Source organism: Hypanus sabinus, chromosome 3, assembly GCF_030144855.1.
Source record: "Hypanus sabinus isolate sHypSab1 chromosome 3, sHypSab1.hap1, whole genome shotgun sequence".
Lineage (NCBI taxonomy): Eukaryota > Metazoa > Chordata > Chondrichthyes > Myliobatiformes > Dasyatidae > Hypanus > Hypanus sabinus.
Genome location: NC_082708.1, coordinates 162,037,502 through 162,055,271, shown reverse-complemented (window position 1 = coordinate 162,055,271; position 17,770 = coordinate 162,037,502). Strand labels below are relative to the sequence as shown.

Below are 17,770 nucleotides of genomic sequence, written 5' to 3'. Positions count from 1 at the left end.
TTTACCCAAAGAACATTCAAGATGGTGTTGGGAACAATAATCAATTAATGGAAGTCAGGCCGAGATTAGTTGTCAGTTGACCAATATGCGTTGGTTGTTTCAGCTCATTGTAACACAATAATTACTGCAGTATTACAAATCTGTATTAGTTCCTAATAGTTATTGGTGGAGGAATTCATCCAGTGGCTGCGACGAACAAAATCAGTGCAAACACCTAGTGCAGATAATGGACTGCCTTCATACAATGCTCTCGATGATTGAATACTCCAAATCTTCATTTTCATTGTAACATTCAAGATGATTGTTGATACCTTCAAATTCTTTGTGGTTCCTAACTTGTTGGAGTAGTGAAATTGTATCGTTTCACTCCCGGCTGTTTCTGGCATCTTCAAGCCAGAATGCTTTGAAACCACACTGAGCAAAACAGTTCTGAATTGTCTTACTTCTCATTTCTCGGCAAATATCAGGGACAAAAATCACTGCTTTTTGAACACAAACACACACAACTGATGCCGTTTAAAAACTGTTGACTCGAAGCACGACGTAGCGTCTAGTGGCCACACAAGTCCATGCTACTAATGCTAGTTAGATCCTGTTCGGCAACAATCTCCTGTGCCAATTAAGTTACATAGTGTCCCAAATAAATAATGGGAATCCTGGCTATTTTCTTGATTAGTTTTCGTTTTTTTTTAAACAGTTGTCCCAAATAAACGGCTGTCCCAATTAACTAGAATCCCACGTAGTTCTTATTCTTTATAACTGCTGAGTATTCTTTTTTGTTGCACCAATACACCATGACAAGTTCCTAATACATATAAATGTATATGGCGAATAAAACTGTTCCTTGACATACACTGTACAAAAGTCTTTGACACATTTAGATAAATAAGACTTTTGCACAGTACTGTAGTAATTTTGTATTGTGCTGTATTGTTGCCGCTGATGTGCAAAAAACAAATTTCATGACATAGGTGAGTGATGATAAACCTGATTCTGATATGGGTCTCTATCGTGAACTGAAATGGGAAGGGGGCAGAGAGAGGGTATCGTGGTTGGGAAAAGGGGAGGGAGCGGGAAGCACCAGAGAAACACTCTGTAATGATCAATAAACCCATTCTTTGGTATCAAATGACTGCCTGGTTTCTCATGGCTGGGTGTATTTGCATCCATGCCAACACCCCCCCTACCCCTGGCACTCCTCCTTTGCCACATAACCCACACCCCTCCCAGGGGCACTCCACCCTCACCATTCCCAACATCCTTTGCTCCCGACAGATTTAGATGCTCCACTCCACTGACAGTATTGTGCAAAAGTCTTGGGCACCCTAGCTTAGGTGTGTGTGTGTATTATGTATATATCTAAGATTTTTGGACAGTAGTGTACAGTATTTCAGTCTACATAAAATATACTATTTACAGTTTCAAATTAAAATACTGCTCTTACTACCAACAACACGTTTGAGCTCCATTGGGACTCACCATTCCCATAATTCCCCTTTTGTACCCACAGATACCACCAGATGCACCTTCTCCAGGGACACCTGGACATCCCTCCCTCTTACTGTTACACCCTGGGAAACATCCCTCTTTCCTTTCAGGGGCTTCATCTGAAATGTCAGCATAGGTCTTCTGCCCCACTAGACAAAGCTCAAGCCCCTGAGTTCTTCACACACAGGGTGATGGGTACATGAATCAAGTTGCCAGAGGAAATAAGACCATAAGACCTAGGAGCAGAATTAGGCCATTTGGCCCATTGAGTCTGCTCCACCATTCAATAAAGGCTGATCCTTATTTCCCCTCCTCAGCCCCACTCCTCGGCTTCTACCCGTAACCTTGGATACCATGGGCAAACAAAAACATATCAATCTCCGTCTTAAACGCACCCAACAACCTGGACCCCACAGCTGCCTGTGGTAACAAATTCCGCACATTCACCATCCTCTGACTAAAGAAATTTCTCTGCAGCACTATTTTAAATGGACATCCCTCTATCCTGCGGCTATAACCCCTTGTCCTGGACTCACCCACCATAGGAAACATTCAAAAAAGGTTTCAATGAGATCCCAACTCATCCTTCTAAATCCCAGTGAGTACAGGCCCAAAGCCATCAAATATTCCTCATATGATAACCCTTTCATTCCTGGAATCATCCTTGTGAACCTCCTCTGAATCCCCTCCAATGCCTGCTCATCTTCTCTTGTTCACAATTCTCATGGTGAGGTCTTGCCAGTGCCTTCTAAAGCCTCAGCATCACATCCCTGCTCTTATATTCCACACCTTTTGAATCAAATGCTAACATTGCATTTGCCTTCCTCACCACTGACTCTTAACCTTCAGGATGTTCTGCACAAGGACTCCCAAGTCATTTTGCATCTGAAATTTTTGGACTTTCTCCCTGTTCAGAAAATAATCTGCGCATTTATTTCTTCTACCAAAGTGCATGACCATGCATGTTCCAACACTATTTCATTTGCCACTTCCTTGCCCATACTCCTAATCTGTCTAAGTCCTTCTGCAGTCTTCCTATTTCCTCAACACTACCTGCTCCTCCACCAATCTTCATATCATCTGCAAACTTGGCAACAAAGCCATCTATTCCATCATCTAAATCATTGATATACGTACAGGAGAAAAAGAAGCAGTTCTGACACTGACCCCTGTGGTCACTTTCAGCCAACAAGAAAAGGATCCTTTTACTCACACTTGCTCCCTCCTACTAATCAGCCAATGATCTCTCCATGCTAGTAACTTTTCTGTAGTACCATGGGTTCTTAACTTGCTAAGCAGCCTCATTTGTGGCACCTTGTCAAAGGCCTTCTGAAAATCCAAATATACAACATTCATTACATCCCCTTTATGTATCCTACTTGTAATCCCCTCAAAGAATTCCAACAGGTTCATCAGGCAGAATTTTCCCTGAAGGAAACCATGCTGACTTTGTACTATCTTGTCCTGTGTCACCAAGTGCTCCATCATCTCATCCTTAACAATTGACTCTAACATTTTCCCAACCACTGAGGTCAGGCTAACTGGTCTATAATTTCCTTTCTGCTGCCTTCCTCCTTTCTTAAAGTGAAGTGACATTCAATTTTCCAGTCCTCTGGCACCATGCCAGAGTTCAATGATCTTGAAAGATCATTACTAATGCCTCCACAATCTCTACTAGTACTTCTTTCAGAAGCCTAAGGTGCAGTTCATCTGGTCCAGGTGATGTATATACCCTTATGTCTTTCAGCTTTTTGAGCACCTTCTACCTTGTAATAGTAACTGCACTCCTCTTCCGTCACACCCTTCAGCAGTGTCTTCCACAGTGAAGACAGTTGCAAAATACTCATTTAGTTCATCTGCCATCTCCTTGTCCCCTGTTATTATTTCTCTGGCCTCATTTTCTAGTCGTTCTATATCCACTCTCATCTCTCTTCTACTTTTTATACACTTGAAAAAACATTTTCTATCTACCTTGATATTGTTTGCTTTCATATTTCATCTTTTCCCTCCTAATAATTCTTTTAGTTGCTTTCTATAGGTTTTTAAAAGCTTCCCAATCCTCTGTCTTTCCACTAATTTTTGCTTTGTTGTATGCCCTCTCTTTTGCTTTTAAATTAGTCTTGTCTTCCCTTGTCAGCCATGATTGTACTATTTTGTCATTTGAGTATTCCTTTGTTTTTGGAATACATCTATCCTGCACCTTCATCTTTTCTCCCAGAAACTCAAGCCATTGCTACTCTGCTGTCATCCCTGCCAGCATCTCCTTCTAATTTACTTCAGCCAACTCCTCTCTTATACCATGGTACTTTATGCCACCGAAATACTACTGGATCAGTCTTTACTTTCTCCCTATCAAATTTCATGTTGAACTCTATATTGTGATAACTGCCTCCTAAGGTTTCCTTTACTTTAAGCTCCCTAATCACCTCTGATTCATTACATAATACTCAATCCAGTATTGCTGATCCCCTAGTAGGTTCAACAAGCTGCTCTAAAAAGCTATCTTGTAGGCATTCAACAAACTCACTCTCTTTAGATTCATTACCAACCTGATTTTCCCAACCAACCTGCATGTTAAAATCTGCCATGACTATCATTCCATTGCCCTTTGACACACCTTTTCTATTTCCCATTGTAATCTGTGGTCCACATCCCAGCTACTGTTGGGAGGCCTGTATATAACTGCCACTGGGGTCCTCTTACCCTTGCAGTTTCTTAACTCAACCCACAATTATACAACATCTCCCGATCCCATGTCACATCTTTCTAATGATTTGATGCCATTCTTTACCAGCAGAGTCACGACACTCCCTCTGCCTACCCTTCTATCCCTCAAATACAACATGTAACCTTGGACATTCAGCTCCCAACTACAACCATCCTTCAGCCACGATTCAGCAATGGCCACAACATTATACCTGGCAATCTGAAATAGTGCAACAAGATCATCCACCTTAATTCTTACACAGTGCTCTGTGTACTGAGATATAACACCTTGAGTACAGTATTTGCTACCCTTTTTGATTCTGCATCCCTAATGCCCTGCTGGCTGCAATTTGTCCCATCACCTGCCTCCCCTCCCTGACCGACTGACTGCCTGCTATTTTTGCTTTTTTTAAAACTATCTGTCCTATCCTGAGTCCTTTCACTCTGGTTCCCATCCCCCTGCCAAATTAGCTTAAACCCTCCCCAACAGCTTTAACAAACCTGCCCGCAAGAAAATATCGGTCTGAGAAATGGTAGAGCTAGGTGTAATTACATTGTTTAAAGACATTCGGAGAAGTACATGGATAGAAAAGGAGCAACACACACAGTTCTGGAGAAACTCAGCAAGTCAGGCAGCATCTAGTTTGAGGAATATATTCAATGTTTTAGGCTGAGACCCTCCTCAAGGTTTAAGGGAATGTGGGTCAAGCCCAGGGAAATGGGACTAGTTCAAGCAAGCAACTTGGTCAGCACGGACAAGTTGGGCCGAAGGGTCTGCTTCTCTGCTGTACAACTCTACTGGGATCACCAGCCACCCGAGGCAGAGGACCGGATAAATCAATACAGAACCATTCCTGCCAAAGTGTCCACATCAGGAAAACCCATAACAATCCCGTTGAACTGTAGGTCTTTTGTCCCAGATGAGAAAGTCCAGCAGGTTTGCCCTGACTGTGCTGTCAGCTTAAGTACAACCACTTGATAAACAGGGTTGCCTCTTCCTTCAGCCACGTGCTTGCCTTTAAATCGTAAGTGCCCCTATATGTCACACACAGTAACTGCCTTCTCTGTGGGTGGCTACAGCTCCAGGGGCTGAATTAATTCTTTAATTTTCCCTGTTTTACACTGGCTGTACATTGGGCAACAGTGTTTGTAGTAGCACAGGCTCCGGGGGCTGGAGTTCGACCCAGCTAACAGTGAAGTGGTTCATTTTGGTAGGTCAAATATGATGGCAGAATATAGTATTAATGGTAAGACTCTTGGCATTGTGGAGGATCAGAGGGATCTTGAGATCCAAGTCCATAGGACACTCAAAGCAGCTGCGCAGGTTGACTCTGTGGTTAAGAAGGCATACAGAGTATTGGCCTTTATTAATCATGGAATTGAATTTAGGAGCCGAGAGGTAATGTTACAGCTATATAGGACCCTGGTCAGACCCCACGTGGAGTACTGTGCTCAGTTCTGGTCGCCTCACTACAGGAAGGATGTGGAAGCCATAGAAAGGGTGCAGAGGAGATTTACAAGGATGTTGCCTGGATTGGGGAGCATGACTTGAGAGAATAGGTTGAGTGAACTTGGCCTTTTTTCCTTGGAGTAATGGAGGATGAGAGCTGACCTAATGGAAGTGTATAAGATGATGAGGGGCATTGATCGTGTGGATAGTCAGAGGCTTTTTCCCAGGGCTGAAGTGGCTGCCACAAGAGGACACAGGTTTAAGGTGCTTGGAAGAAGGTACAGAGGAGATATCAGGGGTAAGTTTTTTACTCAGAGAGTGGTGAGCGTGTGGAATGGGCTGCTGGAAATGATGGTGGAGGCAGATATGATAGGGTCTTTTAAGAGACTTTTGAGTAGGTACATGGAGCTTAGAAAAATTGAGGGCTATGGGTAAGCTAGTAATTTCTAAGATAGGGACATGTTCGGCACAACTTTGTGGACCGATGGGCCTGTATTGTGCTGTAGGTTTTCTATGTTTCTCCCCAGAGGCTTGAACTTCACCAGTAATTAGTGGCTTTAAGTTTGAATGTGGCACAACAAATTCACTGGAAGGAAAGTACCAAGCTGCGGTGGATAAACATTGGAAAAGTACTGCCACGGCGTATGAAATTTCAGCAAGGAGAATGAAATGACAGCAATCAGCCATGACTACACATGCACAGCCAGCGCTCATGAGCTCAGATCTCAAGACCATAAGACGCAGAAGCAAAATTAGGTCATTCAGCCCATCCGGTCTGATCATCACTATCCCTCTCAACCCCACTCTTCTGCCTTCTCCCCTTTGCTTTTTATGCCTCTACTCATCAGGAGCCTCACAAGGGTGTTGGTGAGGGCCTAGTTTGGAGTATTCTGTGCAGCTTTGCTCACTTACCTACAGGAAAGATATGAATAAGATTGAAAGAGTACAGAGAACATTAGAAATGTCTAGCCTCGTTCTAGGAGAACCTCTTTGACTTGACTTGAACAGCCTTGAATCTTTATCCAAGTGAAGAAACACCACAAAGCATTTTACTTTCATGGTTATTATATTATGTGGTGTAAAGTTTATAAAAAACACAAATAAATATAGAAACTTTGTCACTCATTTGGCCTCCTGAGGGGACGTTGGTCCAGGGGCTTCCCAACACTATCCCTCTATGAGCAGCTGGCAGAAGAAGCCTCGTCTGTGGTCCTTCTCCACAGACCCTTAGCACAGCTGCACTGAGTTTAACTGTGTGTCCCTGGGAACGGCCCAGAGATCAGATGCTGGGGAGGAACTGGGGCAGAGACCCTTGCACACGTCTCTACGTACTCCTTGCAAAAATATAGGTGACGTTGTCTTTCCAACCACAGCCAGCCTGAGGGCAGCGAGTATTGAGGATGATACATCATCTGGACAGGAACAAACCGACTGTGAGGCTCCTGTTCACTGCCAGCCTGGTGCTTGTTGGTGAGATCTTGTGATGAGGCACTCTGCCAAATGGTTTGGGTTCATCACATCCCACTGAGATGACCACTACCTGATGGACTTGCAGCCAAAGGTATTTAGTAAGTACCTTTCACAAAGGATGGGCAGTGCAGCAACATCCAACCGCCTGGGACACTGCACAGTAACAGGAGCCAGGCCTACCTTCTGCAACAGCAGGGACAGCTAGAACCTCAGTAATGCTTCTGCAGTCTGACTCAAGCTGGCTTCAATTATACTGGTGCCCAAGAAGAATATGGTAACATGCCTCAATGACCTTCATCCAGTAATATTTATATCCACCCTGATGAAAAGCTTTGAGAGGCAACTCCTGCCTGAGGAGCGACTCAGATCCCCTGCAATTTGCCTATGGCCACAACAGGTCAACAGCGGATGCCATTTCATTAACTCTTCACTTAATCCCAGAACAACGGGGCAGCGAAGATTCCTACATCATTAACAACTGTTCTGCATTCAATACTATCATCCCCTCAAAACTAATCAAAAAACTTCAAGGCCTTGGCCTAAACACTCACATGCAGGCCCCAGTCAGTTCAGATTAGCAAGAACATCTCTGCCACAACCATCATCGGAACAGGGACACCACAAGGCTGTGCATTTTGCCCCCAGCTCTACTCGCCTTACACTTATGACTGTGAGGCTAAGAACAACTTTGATGCCATGTTCAAGTTTACTGATGACACCACTTGTCGAGGGCTGATCAAAGGTGGTGACAAATCAGCATATAGGAGGAAGACTGAAAATCTGGCTGAGTGGTTCCACAGCAACGGAGTGGTGATTATTGACTTCAGGAGGAGGAAACGGAGGTCCATGAGCCAGTCCTCATTGGGAAGTCAGAGGTGGAGAGGGTCAGCAACTTTAAGTTCCTCAGTGTTATCACTACACAGGACCTGTCCTAAGACCAGCATTTAAGTACCATTACAAAGAAGGCAGGACCATTTCTCTATTTCATTAAAAGATTGCATAGATTTGGCTTGTCATCAAACTTCTATAGACACGCAGCGGAGAGTACACTGAATTGATCGCATCGTGGCTTGGAATGGGAACACCGATAAGCTTGAATGGAAAAGCCTACAAGAATTAGTGGATACGGCCCAGTCCATCAAAGGTAAAGGCCTCCCCACCATTGAGCATGTTTACAAGGAGTGCTGTCGCAGGGAAGCAGCGACCATCAGCAAGGACACCCCCACCCCTACCATCATCCAGACCATGCTCTCTTCTCGCTGCTGCCATCAGGAAGGAAGTCCAGGAGCCTCAGGACCCACACCACCAAGTTCAGGAACAGTTATTACCCCTCAACCATCAGACTCGAATCAGAGAGGATAACCTCACTCATCCCAACACTGAACTGATCCCACAAACTATGGATTCGCTCTTAAGGGCTCTACAACTTGTGTCCTGAATATTTATTGCTCGCTTGTTAGTTTTTTGTTTATTTCTTATTTGAATTTTTTTTTTGTAATTGCCGCTTGTTGTCTTTTGCACATTGGTCATTTGTCCATCTTTGTCGCATGTAGTTTTCATTGATTCTATCGTGTTTCCTTTTACTGACTGTAAATGTCACCAGGAAAGTGTTGTATATGGTGGCATATATGTACTTTGATAATAAATTTACATTGAACTTTGATGCAGTGCCCATGTCCACTCACCACCTGATACGAGGTATTTCTATTCTTTCTTACAAAGCTATATGCTTTTGATTTTCTAGTACAAGCTCTCCCCCTACAAAATACATTTGTGATGCATAAGCCAAGCTTTAATGCTACTTCCTGACCACAAGGTGATGCAGCATTTTTAAGGTCCATCTCCTTTAAGTTCCTATTATCATCTCTGGAAAGCAGATAATTCATGTTCACTTTCTATGTTGTTTGTCTGCAGCTTTGATTTTGGTGATATCCTCTGCCCCGAAGTCTTATTTGAACACATTTAAAAAAGGAAACCGTGCTGCTATTCACCATCTAGCCAAGAGGCCATTTCTGAAACTAACCACAAGGTGTTGCTATGGAGGTGGCTGGGAGCTTTGGGGAAAGTCCCAGAGGCAGAACAGAACAAGGCCCCACCTCACCCCATTCCTGGCATGGGAGGATGTGATTGGAGAGGATGCACTAGGATACTCCTGTGATATTTCAGTTATGGCAGGATACTCTGGGTTTGGTTTCCCTGGAAAGGAGGCTGAGTAGTTCTTGATAGAGATGTACAGAATTATGAAAGATATAAATGGGTAGATAGCAGAAAATGTTTTCCCACAGCAAAGCTCTAGTCCCTGTAGCAGAGCAACACCATGATCACTTTGCACTAAAATAGACCTCCCCTTACTAATTGTGTTCTTTCTCATAAAACTGTGTATAATTTATGTTTTTCTTCTTCATTTCTAGGTTATGTGAATGGGCCTTACATTTTAGGTGCTGCAATTCATTGCACCTGTGTGTACGTGTGATTGCACATTTGACAGTAAACCTGACATTGACATTGAACTCCAGAGGGCAGAGGTTGAGGGTAAACGGTTTAGAGGCAATCTGAGGGGCAAACTTTTCTCCCAAATGGGAACTGGATTCTCATACACACTAGCTAAGAGGGTGCTGGGGACAGAGATTTGGAAATGAGTTAGTTACAATGGTCAGCATGAACATAGTGGGACAAATGGCCTGTTCCTATATCCAAGAGTCCTTTAATGGGGCCTCATCCTTATTTAATACCAGGGGTCCTTTCAATCTAGTCTGTCAGCACAGTAGTTTTCTGTTCTAACTATCACCATGTGAGACACTCTCCCTCTGGGTCCTCACACAACTCCTGCAAACATTTGGGGCAAAGTTCATGGAGTTATTGGTGCTGGAGCTGTCACAGAGATTCAGCTTTCCGATTCTTTTATTTATCACATGTACAACAAAACATGCATCATTTGCGTTAACGACCAACACACCCAAGGATGTGCTGGAGGCAGTTTGCAAGCATTGTCATGCAGACTGGCACCAATGTAGCATTCCCGAAGCAGGACTCCTGTCCCAGGTGTGGTGCAAGGCACACTGGGCAACTCCAAAAGCAGCCACTCCTACACGGCACACACCACCAAACCCACAGCCTAGAGTGGTGATGCTTTCGAATTACAGGGAACTCATGCAGGTGGAGAAAGTGGACTAAGCACTCCAAAAATTCCAATGGGAATCCCAAATGACCTTCCTTTCCTGGGCAAAGTCCTCAAACCCACCTTACTGCACAACGGTGTGGTCATATTTTGCCCTTAACCCCACCGTAGTGGGTCATGTCTCAAAGAACGATAGGTAGGACATAGTCTAGGGACAACAACTTTTCCCTCGATGTCAGCAGAATGAAAGAGCTGGTTATTGACTTCAGGGAAAGGAGTGTTGTATCCCTGTATGTATCAATGCTGACTGACAATTTCAAGTCTCATTTATTTCTTCTCCCCCCTTCTGATGGGGCAGAAACTTCAGAACACGTACTGCCAGGCTGAAGGACTGATTGTGTCCCTTTGTTCTAAGAGCACCGGACAGACCTCCGAGACAATAAAGAGGAATTCTTGACCTTACAATCTACATTGCACCTTACCGCCTTTCTCTGTAACATGGAACCTTTGGCCCAATTCCTGGGATGTCCAAAACGCCAAAACCTGAAGATGCCCGAATTTTCCATTGTGGTCAGTGGTCAGCACTCCAGGTTTTACCTTACCCCTTGTCTAAGCCAAGTTGCCATCTCTAAACCTCACCCTCCTAGTCTGATATGGACCCCATTCCACCTCCCCCTCCCTCCCACACCGTGATATCTCCACATACTGGACCAGGAGCTTTGTTGAAGCTAGGATACACAGGTTAACATCTTCCCACCAACACCTGCTTCTCTGAAGTGGTGAAGCATCCTGGTCTGTTCTGGCCACTCTCCTAACCTTACTTTGCACTGCACAGTGCAGACACATCTGGGCCAAGTGCAGCACTGAAACTGAGAGATGTCCCAGGCTGGGAACCGGGTGTGTGTCAACATCCCCACTGTCCAAAGTTCAAAGTAAGTTTATTATCCAAATACATATATGTCACCATATACAACCCTGAGATTTATTTTCTTGCGGGCATACTCATAAATCCGTCAAATGAAAGAACACACCAAACTAATGTGCAAAAGACAATAAGCCATCCAAGTACAAAAAGAAAGATATATTCATAATAAATAAATAAGCAATAAATAAGCATCAATCCTTGAAAGTCCTTGAAATGAGATGAAGAGTCCTTGAAAGTGAGTCCATTGCTTGTGGGAACATTTCAATGATGGGGCAAGTGAATTTGAGGGAAGTTATCCCCTTTGGTTCAAGAGCCTGAAGTTGAGGGGTAGAAACTGTTCCTGAACCTGGCGGTGTGAGTCCCGAAGCTCCTGTACCACCTTCCTGAGTGTAGCAGCAAGGAGACAGTATGTCCTAAGTGATGGGGGTCCCTGATGGTGGATGCTGCTTTCCTGCAACAATGCTCCATGTAGATGTGCTTAACAGTGGGGAGGGCTTTACCCATGATGGACTGGGTTGTATCCACTACTTTTTGTAGAATTTTCCTTTCAAGGACATCGGTGTTTCCATACCAGGCTGTGATGCAGCCAGTCAATATACTCTCCAGCACACATCTATAGAGGCTTGTCAAAGTTTTAGACGTCATGCCGAACCTTCGCAATCCATGAACCCCAAGCGGAGTTACCTTCCTCTACACTCAGACTCGCTCCTTCCCCCTTTGGCTTCACAGCTTAGTCCAGTGTGAGTGAAAACCGCTCTCACCCGGGACCAGGTGGTTTCATCACCCTTCTCTGGATCCGACCCCCTCTCTTCCCCCAGCTTTCCCTTCCTTCGCCCTGCATCCAAGGCCCCTCTTTTCCCCATTTCCCACCAGCCAGCTACCCTCTCCTACTTCTGCCCTCCTGGAATCCATCCTTCCCTCTGAGATCCAGCAACCACCTTTTCTCCCATGCCCGCCTGCTGTCCAGCCATCTCTTCATGTCCCAATCAATTCCATCAGATCCTTTCAATCTTTCTGAGCCTTTCCGTTACTGAAGCCTTGCGAAGCCATCAAAACTTTAAATGCAGCTAACTTACAGACCGTTAAGCCAATTAAAACCATGCCCAGGGTCAAACCTGAGAGCATCAGTGGAGAATTGTAGAAAGTAGAACACTTTCACAGTCTCACTATACCCTGCATTCCGCTCTCCCACCTACGACCTCGATGTACTGACGTGATGACGCGATCCTTATGGACGGTATGCAAAACAAAGTTTTTACAGAGCCTGCAATAAACAAGTTTCTGATTGTCAGAGACCAGCTGCCCCACACCCAGCCCAGCGCTCAGTGCCCGTACACACCTGCGTTGTTTGGAAGGGGTAGAAGATCCATCACAGCCTTGTTCTTTCCTCTCAGCAGCACACTGAGCACCTTGACATCCCCCTGCTCTGCGGCCAGGTGAAGAACAGAGTTGCTGTGGCAGTCCAGCAGGGTGGGATCAGCCCCGGCCTGCAGCAACAGCTCCACCACCTCCGCCTGCCCGGTTATAACAGCCAGGTGCAGCGGAGTCTGAAAAGAGAAGCAGCCGTCAGGCAGGGTTACGGAACGCCGGCAGTCTGCCCTGCGGGAGGAGATCTCCTCTGCCTGTGGTCGGGCTGGGAATGGTGGAGTCCAGCTTTAGCCCTGGACTAGGAGCAGCACATTCCTGAGAACTGAGTTGAACCCTCTCTGGCCACGGGCTGACCTCAAGCAAAGGGAGAAGGTTGTGATCAACCATCCTGGCCTCAGGACCGCCCCAGGACGGTGTCCTCGACCCGGCCACCTTCAGCTGCTTCATCAATGACCCTCCTCCCGTCATGAGGTCAAACTGGGGTCATTCATGGACTTTGGCACAATGTTAATTCCATTCCCAACACCTCAGTATATGAAGCAGCCCACTCCTGCGTCCAGCAAGACTTGGGTGACATTCAGGGGAGTGTTCCCGCACACAAGGTGCCAGGCAGTGGTTGTCTCCAACGAAAGATAATCTACCCATTTGCCCGTGGCTCTCCAGGACATGCCCATTATTGAATCCAGTGTTTGGCAGTCACCACCGGCCAGTCACGGAAACCCTGTAAGAGCAGGCCAGGGGATGGACATCCGAGTAACTCAGCTCCTGATACCACCAGGCAGTTCAGCCCTCTGCAAGTCAAGAGTGTGGTGCAACAGTCTTCTTGCCTGGGCAAATGTTGCACCACTGACACTGACCGAGAAGCTGGACACCTCCCCGGACAAATGAGCTGGCTTGACTGGTGTCTCACCCCCACCTCCCCAAACACTTATTCCTGAACGAAAGAAATGCAGACAGCTGAAATGAAACAGAAAGTGCTGGAAACACTCAGCAGGTCAGTTAGCTTCTGTGGAGAGAGAAACCGTTCATGTTTCAGGCTGAAAACCCACCAGAGCTCATCCTGGTTGAACATTTTCTGTGCAGGGGGTACGTTTGAAGGAGATGTCCTGGGCAGGTTTTTACTGTGTTGGGGTGCTGGAGGAGGCAGGCACGACTCAGACAATTAGAAAGGATCATGCACGGACGGAAGAGATTATTTTAGTGACACGTTGGTTACTAAGTTAATTAGTTTGGCACAAGATGGTTCTCAGAGTTGGATACAGACAAGCATGTACCTGATAGAGATCGTTTCTCATGTTGATGATGTCCTGGCCAGGGAGGCTGACGATAACATGCAGAAGGTGTTGCACCACAGCTGGCTGGAGGTGAATGATTGCTAGATGTAGTGCCCTGATATTTCAGAAGAGAAAACAAGGTTCAATAACACGGCCCTTCTGACAAAGGATTTATGCCTCTCAGTAACTAGCACGCGCTGTTTCCGCAGTACTGGTCTTCCCATGTCCGGCTTCACATTTCCTGACACATTCCATCCTTTCTTATTGTGGTTAGAAAATCCATGTAACAGTGAAGTTGAACAAACAGTTGCTATGTCCCACTAACCATCAGAAACCATGTGTTTGCTGACACAGGATCCACACACCCTCCTTATTTCCTCCTGTTCCTGTGAGATATGACTGAGCCTGAGCAAGGACAGGCATCTGTCTAACATGGTCACACTGACCGGATGTCTGTCCCATTACACTGACTAGACGTCTGTCCCATCACAATGACTGGACGTCTGTCCCATCACACTGACCGGGCATCTGTCTAACGTGGTCACATTGACCAGACGTCTGTCCCAGCACAATGACTGGACGTCTGTCCCATCACACTGACCGGACGTCTGTCCCATCACACTGACCGGACCTCTGTCCCATCACATTGACCGGACATCTGTCTAACGTGGTCACACTGACCGGATGTCTATTCCATCACACTGACCGGACGTCTGTCCCATTACACTGACCGGACATCTGTCTAACGTGGTCACACTGACCGGACGTCTATTCCATCACACTGACCAGACGTCTGTCCCATTACACTGACCGGACGTCTGTCTAACGTGGTCACACTGACCAGATGTCTGTCCCATCACACTGACCGGACGTCTGTCTCATTACACTGACCGGACATCTGTCTAACGTGGTCACACTGACCAGACGTCTGTCCCATCACACTGACCAGACGTCTGTCCCATTACACTGACCGGACATCTCTCTAACGTGGTCACACTGACCGGGTGTCTGTCCTGTCAGACTGACCGGACGTCTGTCTAATGTGGTCACACTGACCAGACGTCTGTCCCGTCAGTCTGACCAGACGTCTGTCCCATTACACTGACCAGACATCTGTCTAACGTGGTCACACTGACCGGGTGTCTGTCCTGTCAGACTGACCGGACGTCTGTCTAATGTGGTCACACTGACCAGATGTCTATCCCATCACACTGACCGGACATCTCTCCCATCAAACTGACCAGACATTTGTCCCATTACACTGACTGGACATCTGTCTAACGTGGTCACACTGACCGGACGTCTGTCTAATGTGGTCACACTGACCAGACGTCTGTCCTGTTAGACTGACCGGGCATCTGTCTAATGTGGTCTCACTGGCCGGGAATTTGTCTAATAAGGTCTCACAACCAGGCATCTGCCCCTTTCACACTGACAGAGCACCTGTCCTATCACACTGGCCGGGCGTCTGTTTCTCACTGCACAGATACTGCCTGACCTGCTCTCTCCTTTGAACATCGTTTAGCCCATCCCGAATCTGAATCAGACCTTCCTTTGCCGAAATGACAGCAGCTTCTTTGTCCTTGGTAGACTGAGCTTTCATTTCTACCTTGGCTCTGCTCTCTGGTGTATTCCACCCTCTTCCTTTTCACATGTGCAGAGAATATTTTTGGCCCTTCGAACACTTGCTGCCGTCCTTTCTCAAGCACTCTCATTACCTTTCATTTCCTTTTTTTGTTGTCCTATTGATCTTCCTGTTACCACCCCAGTTCTCACTTGTGCAAACACCCTGACATCTGTCAGCGAGCTTTACTGTGTGTGACTCGGGAGGGTGGCAGGGTTGGGGGGGGTACAATACCAGGGTGGGGGAGGGGGTTACAGAACCAGGGCAGTCAGACAGTCAGTGAAGGGGTTGGGGGACACGTAAGGCTGAATGAAGGGACAGACAGGGCCAGGTTAACAAACATGAGTGGACTTAAGTGTAGTTGTTTCAGTGCGAGGAGTATTTTGGAGAAGGCAGATGAACTCAGAGGCTGGATCAGTATAGGGAACTACGACTTGGCTGAGAGTACGGCAGACTGGTAGCTCAGTGTTCCAGGATTCAGATGTTTCTGACACAATAGAGAGAGGTGTGGCACTTAGAAATAACATCCTGGAGGGCACATTCCGTGAGGCAGGGTGATACAGTTGAGGAAGGGTGCAATCTCATTAATTTTTATACTGGTGGCTCCCCCCATAACCAGACAGAGATAGAAGACCAGGTAAGCAGCTGACGGAGGGTTGTGAAACCCAGATGCTGTGCCTGACCATGTCGTTAGACCCTGTAGGAAAGCATTGGCAGGGGTATTTTACGTCTCCCTGCTTCAGGCTGTGGTACCCTCCTGCTTTAAGAACACCTCTATCATCTTGGTACTCAAGTACGAACAAGATAACATGTCCTATGTTGAACATTTGGACTATAATAAGACATTTGGCCAGGCCCCTCATGTAGGCTGATTTAGAACATGAAGGCATGTGGAATCCATGGTGACTTGGCCGACTGGATTCAAAACTGGCTCGGCCAGAGAAGACAGAATGTTATCCTAACTAGAGAATTCTGACCAGCTGTGACTTCTGTACATATACATACATAAATAAACATAAAAGTTTGCAGATGACATAAAATAGTGAGGCAGGTTCAGCAGGATAGAGACCATTTGGAAATAAGGACAGAAAAGGGACAGGTGGACAGGTTTAAGGCAGACAAGTCTGAGGAGTTGTATGTTGGGAGATCAAATACAAGAGGGAACTGTACAGAAAATGGCAGGATCTTTAGGAGCATTGACATTCAGTGGGATCCAGGGGTTTACATTCATATATTCCAGAAAGTGGCAACACAAGGAGACAGGGTGATAATGAAGGTGTCGGGGAAACTTGGCTTCAGGGTTGAGGTATCTAGTGTAAAATGGTGAGAAGGCAGGTGCATGGGGTTGAGTGGGATCCAGGATCTGCCATGATGGAATGGCGGCGCAGACTCGATGGGCTGAATGGCCTAATTTGCTCCTATGTCTTCTGGTAAAAGTTAGTGAGGAATGCTGTAGCTGTACAGAACAAGCCACATTTGGAGTACCGTTTGCAGTTCTGGTCACCACACTACAGGAAGGACATGGGGGATTTGGAAGGGGTGCAGAAGCTCATCAAGATGCTGCCTGGATTAGAGATTATTAGCCAGAAGAAAAGGTTGGACAAGTTTTCCGAGAGTGCCAGAGGCTGAGGGGTCTCCTGTTACAAGAGTATAGAATTCTGAAAGGGTAGTCAGCCTTTCTCCCAGGACGAAATGTCAAACACTAGAGGCATACAGCTTCAAGGAAAGCTGGGGGACGTTTAAAAGAGACTTTGGATGCAAGTATTCAGTAGATAGTGCTGGGTGCCTGGAACATGCTGACAAGGGCTGGTGGTAGAAACAGATACAATCACAACATTTAGATAGACTCGTGAACCGGCAGGGAATGGAGGAATATATGACTGTGTAGGCAGATAGAATTAGTTTAATTTGACATCACGGTCAGTATAGACACTGTGCCGTACTGTTCTCTGTTCTTTCTGCAGCCTGATGCAGTAGATTTATAATGCAATAACTAATTTCAAAAATTACCCGTGAAGTGCTGACTGAATCAAAACTCCAAATAATCATTGAGCTTTCTGGAGCAGCAGGGACATAAAGATGATACTGCCCAGCATATTAAAAGACAGCCTTGACTCCTGTATCTTAATTAGAGAAACGTTGCTAGTTTGTGTCTTGGTATTGCCCAAAAGAGTGACTAGACCGGTGATAGGCTCATGCTGGTACCAAGGACCACCAGCAATTGATGTCATGCTCTGTGGGAGGGGCCTCCCAGATTCATTCAGATTTTCCCTGAGGGCGCTTTCTCTGGGGCTCTCATCACCCCGACGTAAAATGGAGGATTTTAGATGTGCAAGAAATCATGAGT

The 17,770-nt window shown here is 46.0% G+C and overlaps 1 protein-coding gene across 4 annotated transcripts in view; it reads right to left on the bottom strand.

The window, feature by feature from the left end:
• The window catches only part of LOC132391842 (nuclear factor NF-kappa-B p105 subunit-like), a 124,736-nt gene that overhangs the window by 21,175 nt on the left and 85,791 nt on the right, over window positions 1-17,770 (bottom strand). For all 4 annotated transcript variants that reach the window (XM_059965518.1, XM_059965516.1, XM_059965517.1 and 1 more), the window contains exons 16-17: window positions 13,800-13,914; window positions 12,497-12,704 (exon numbers count right to left, since the gene is read on the bottom strand). In XM_059965518.1, the coding sequence (XP_059821501.1) occupies window positions 12,497-12,704; window positions 13,800-13,914 (323 nt within the window). The remainder of the gene's footprint in view (window positions 1-12,496; window positions 12,705-13,799; window positions 13,915-17,770) is intronic.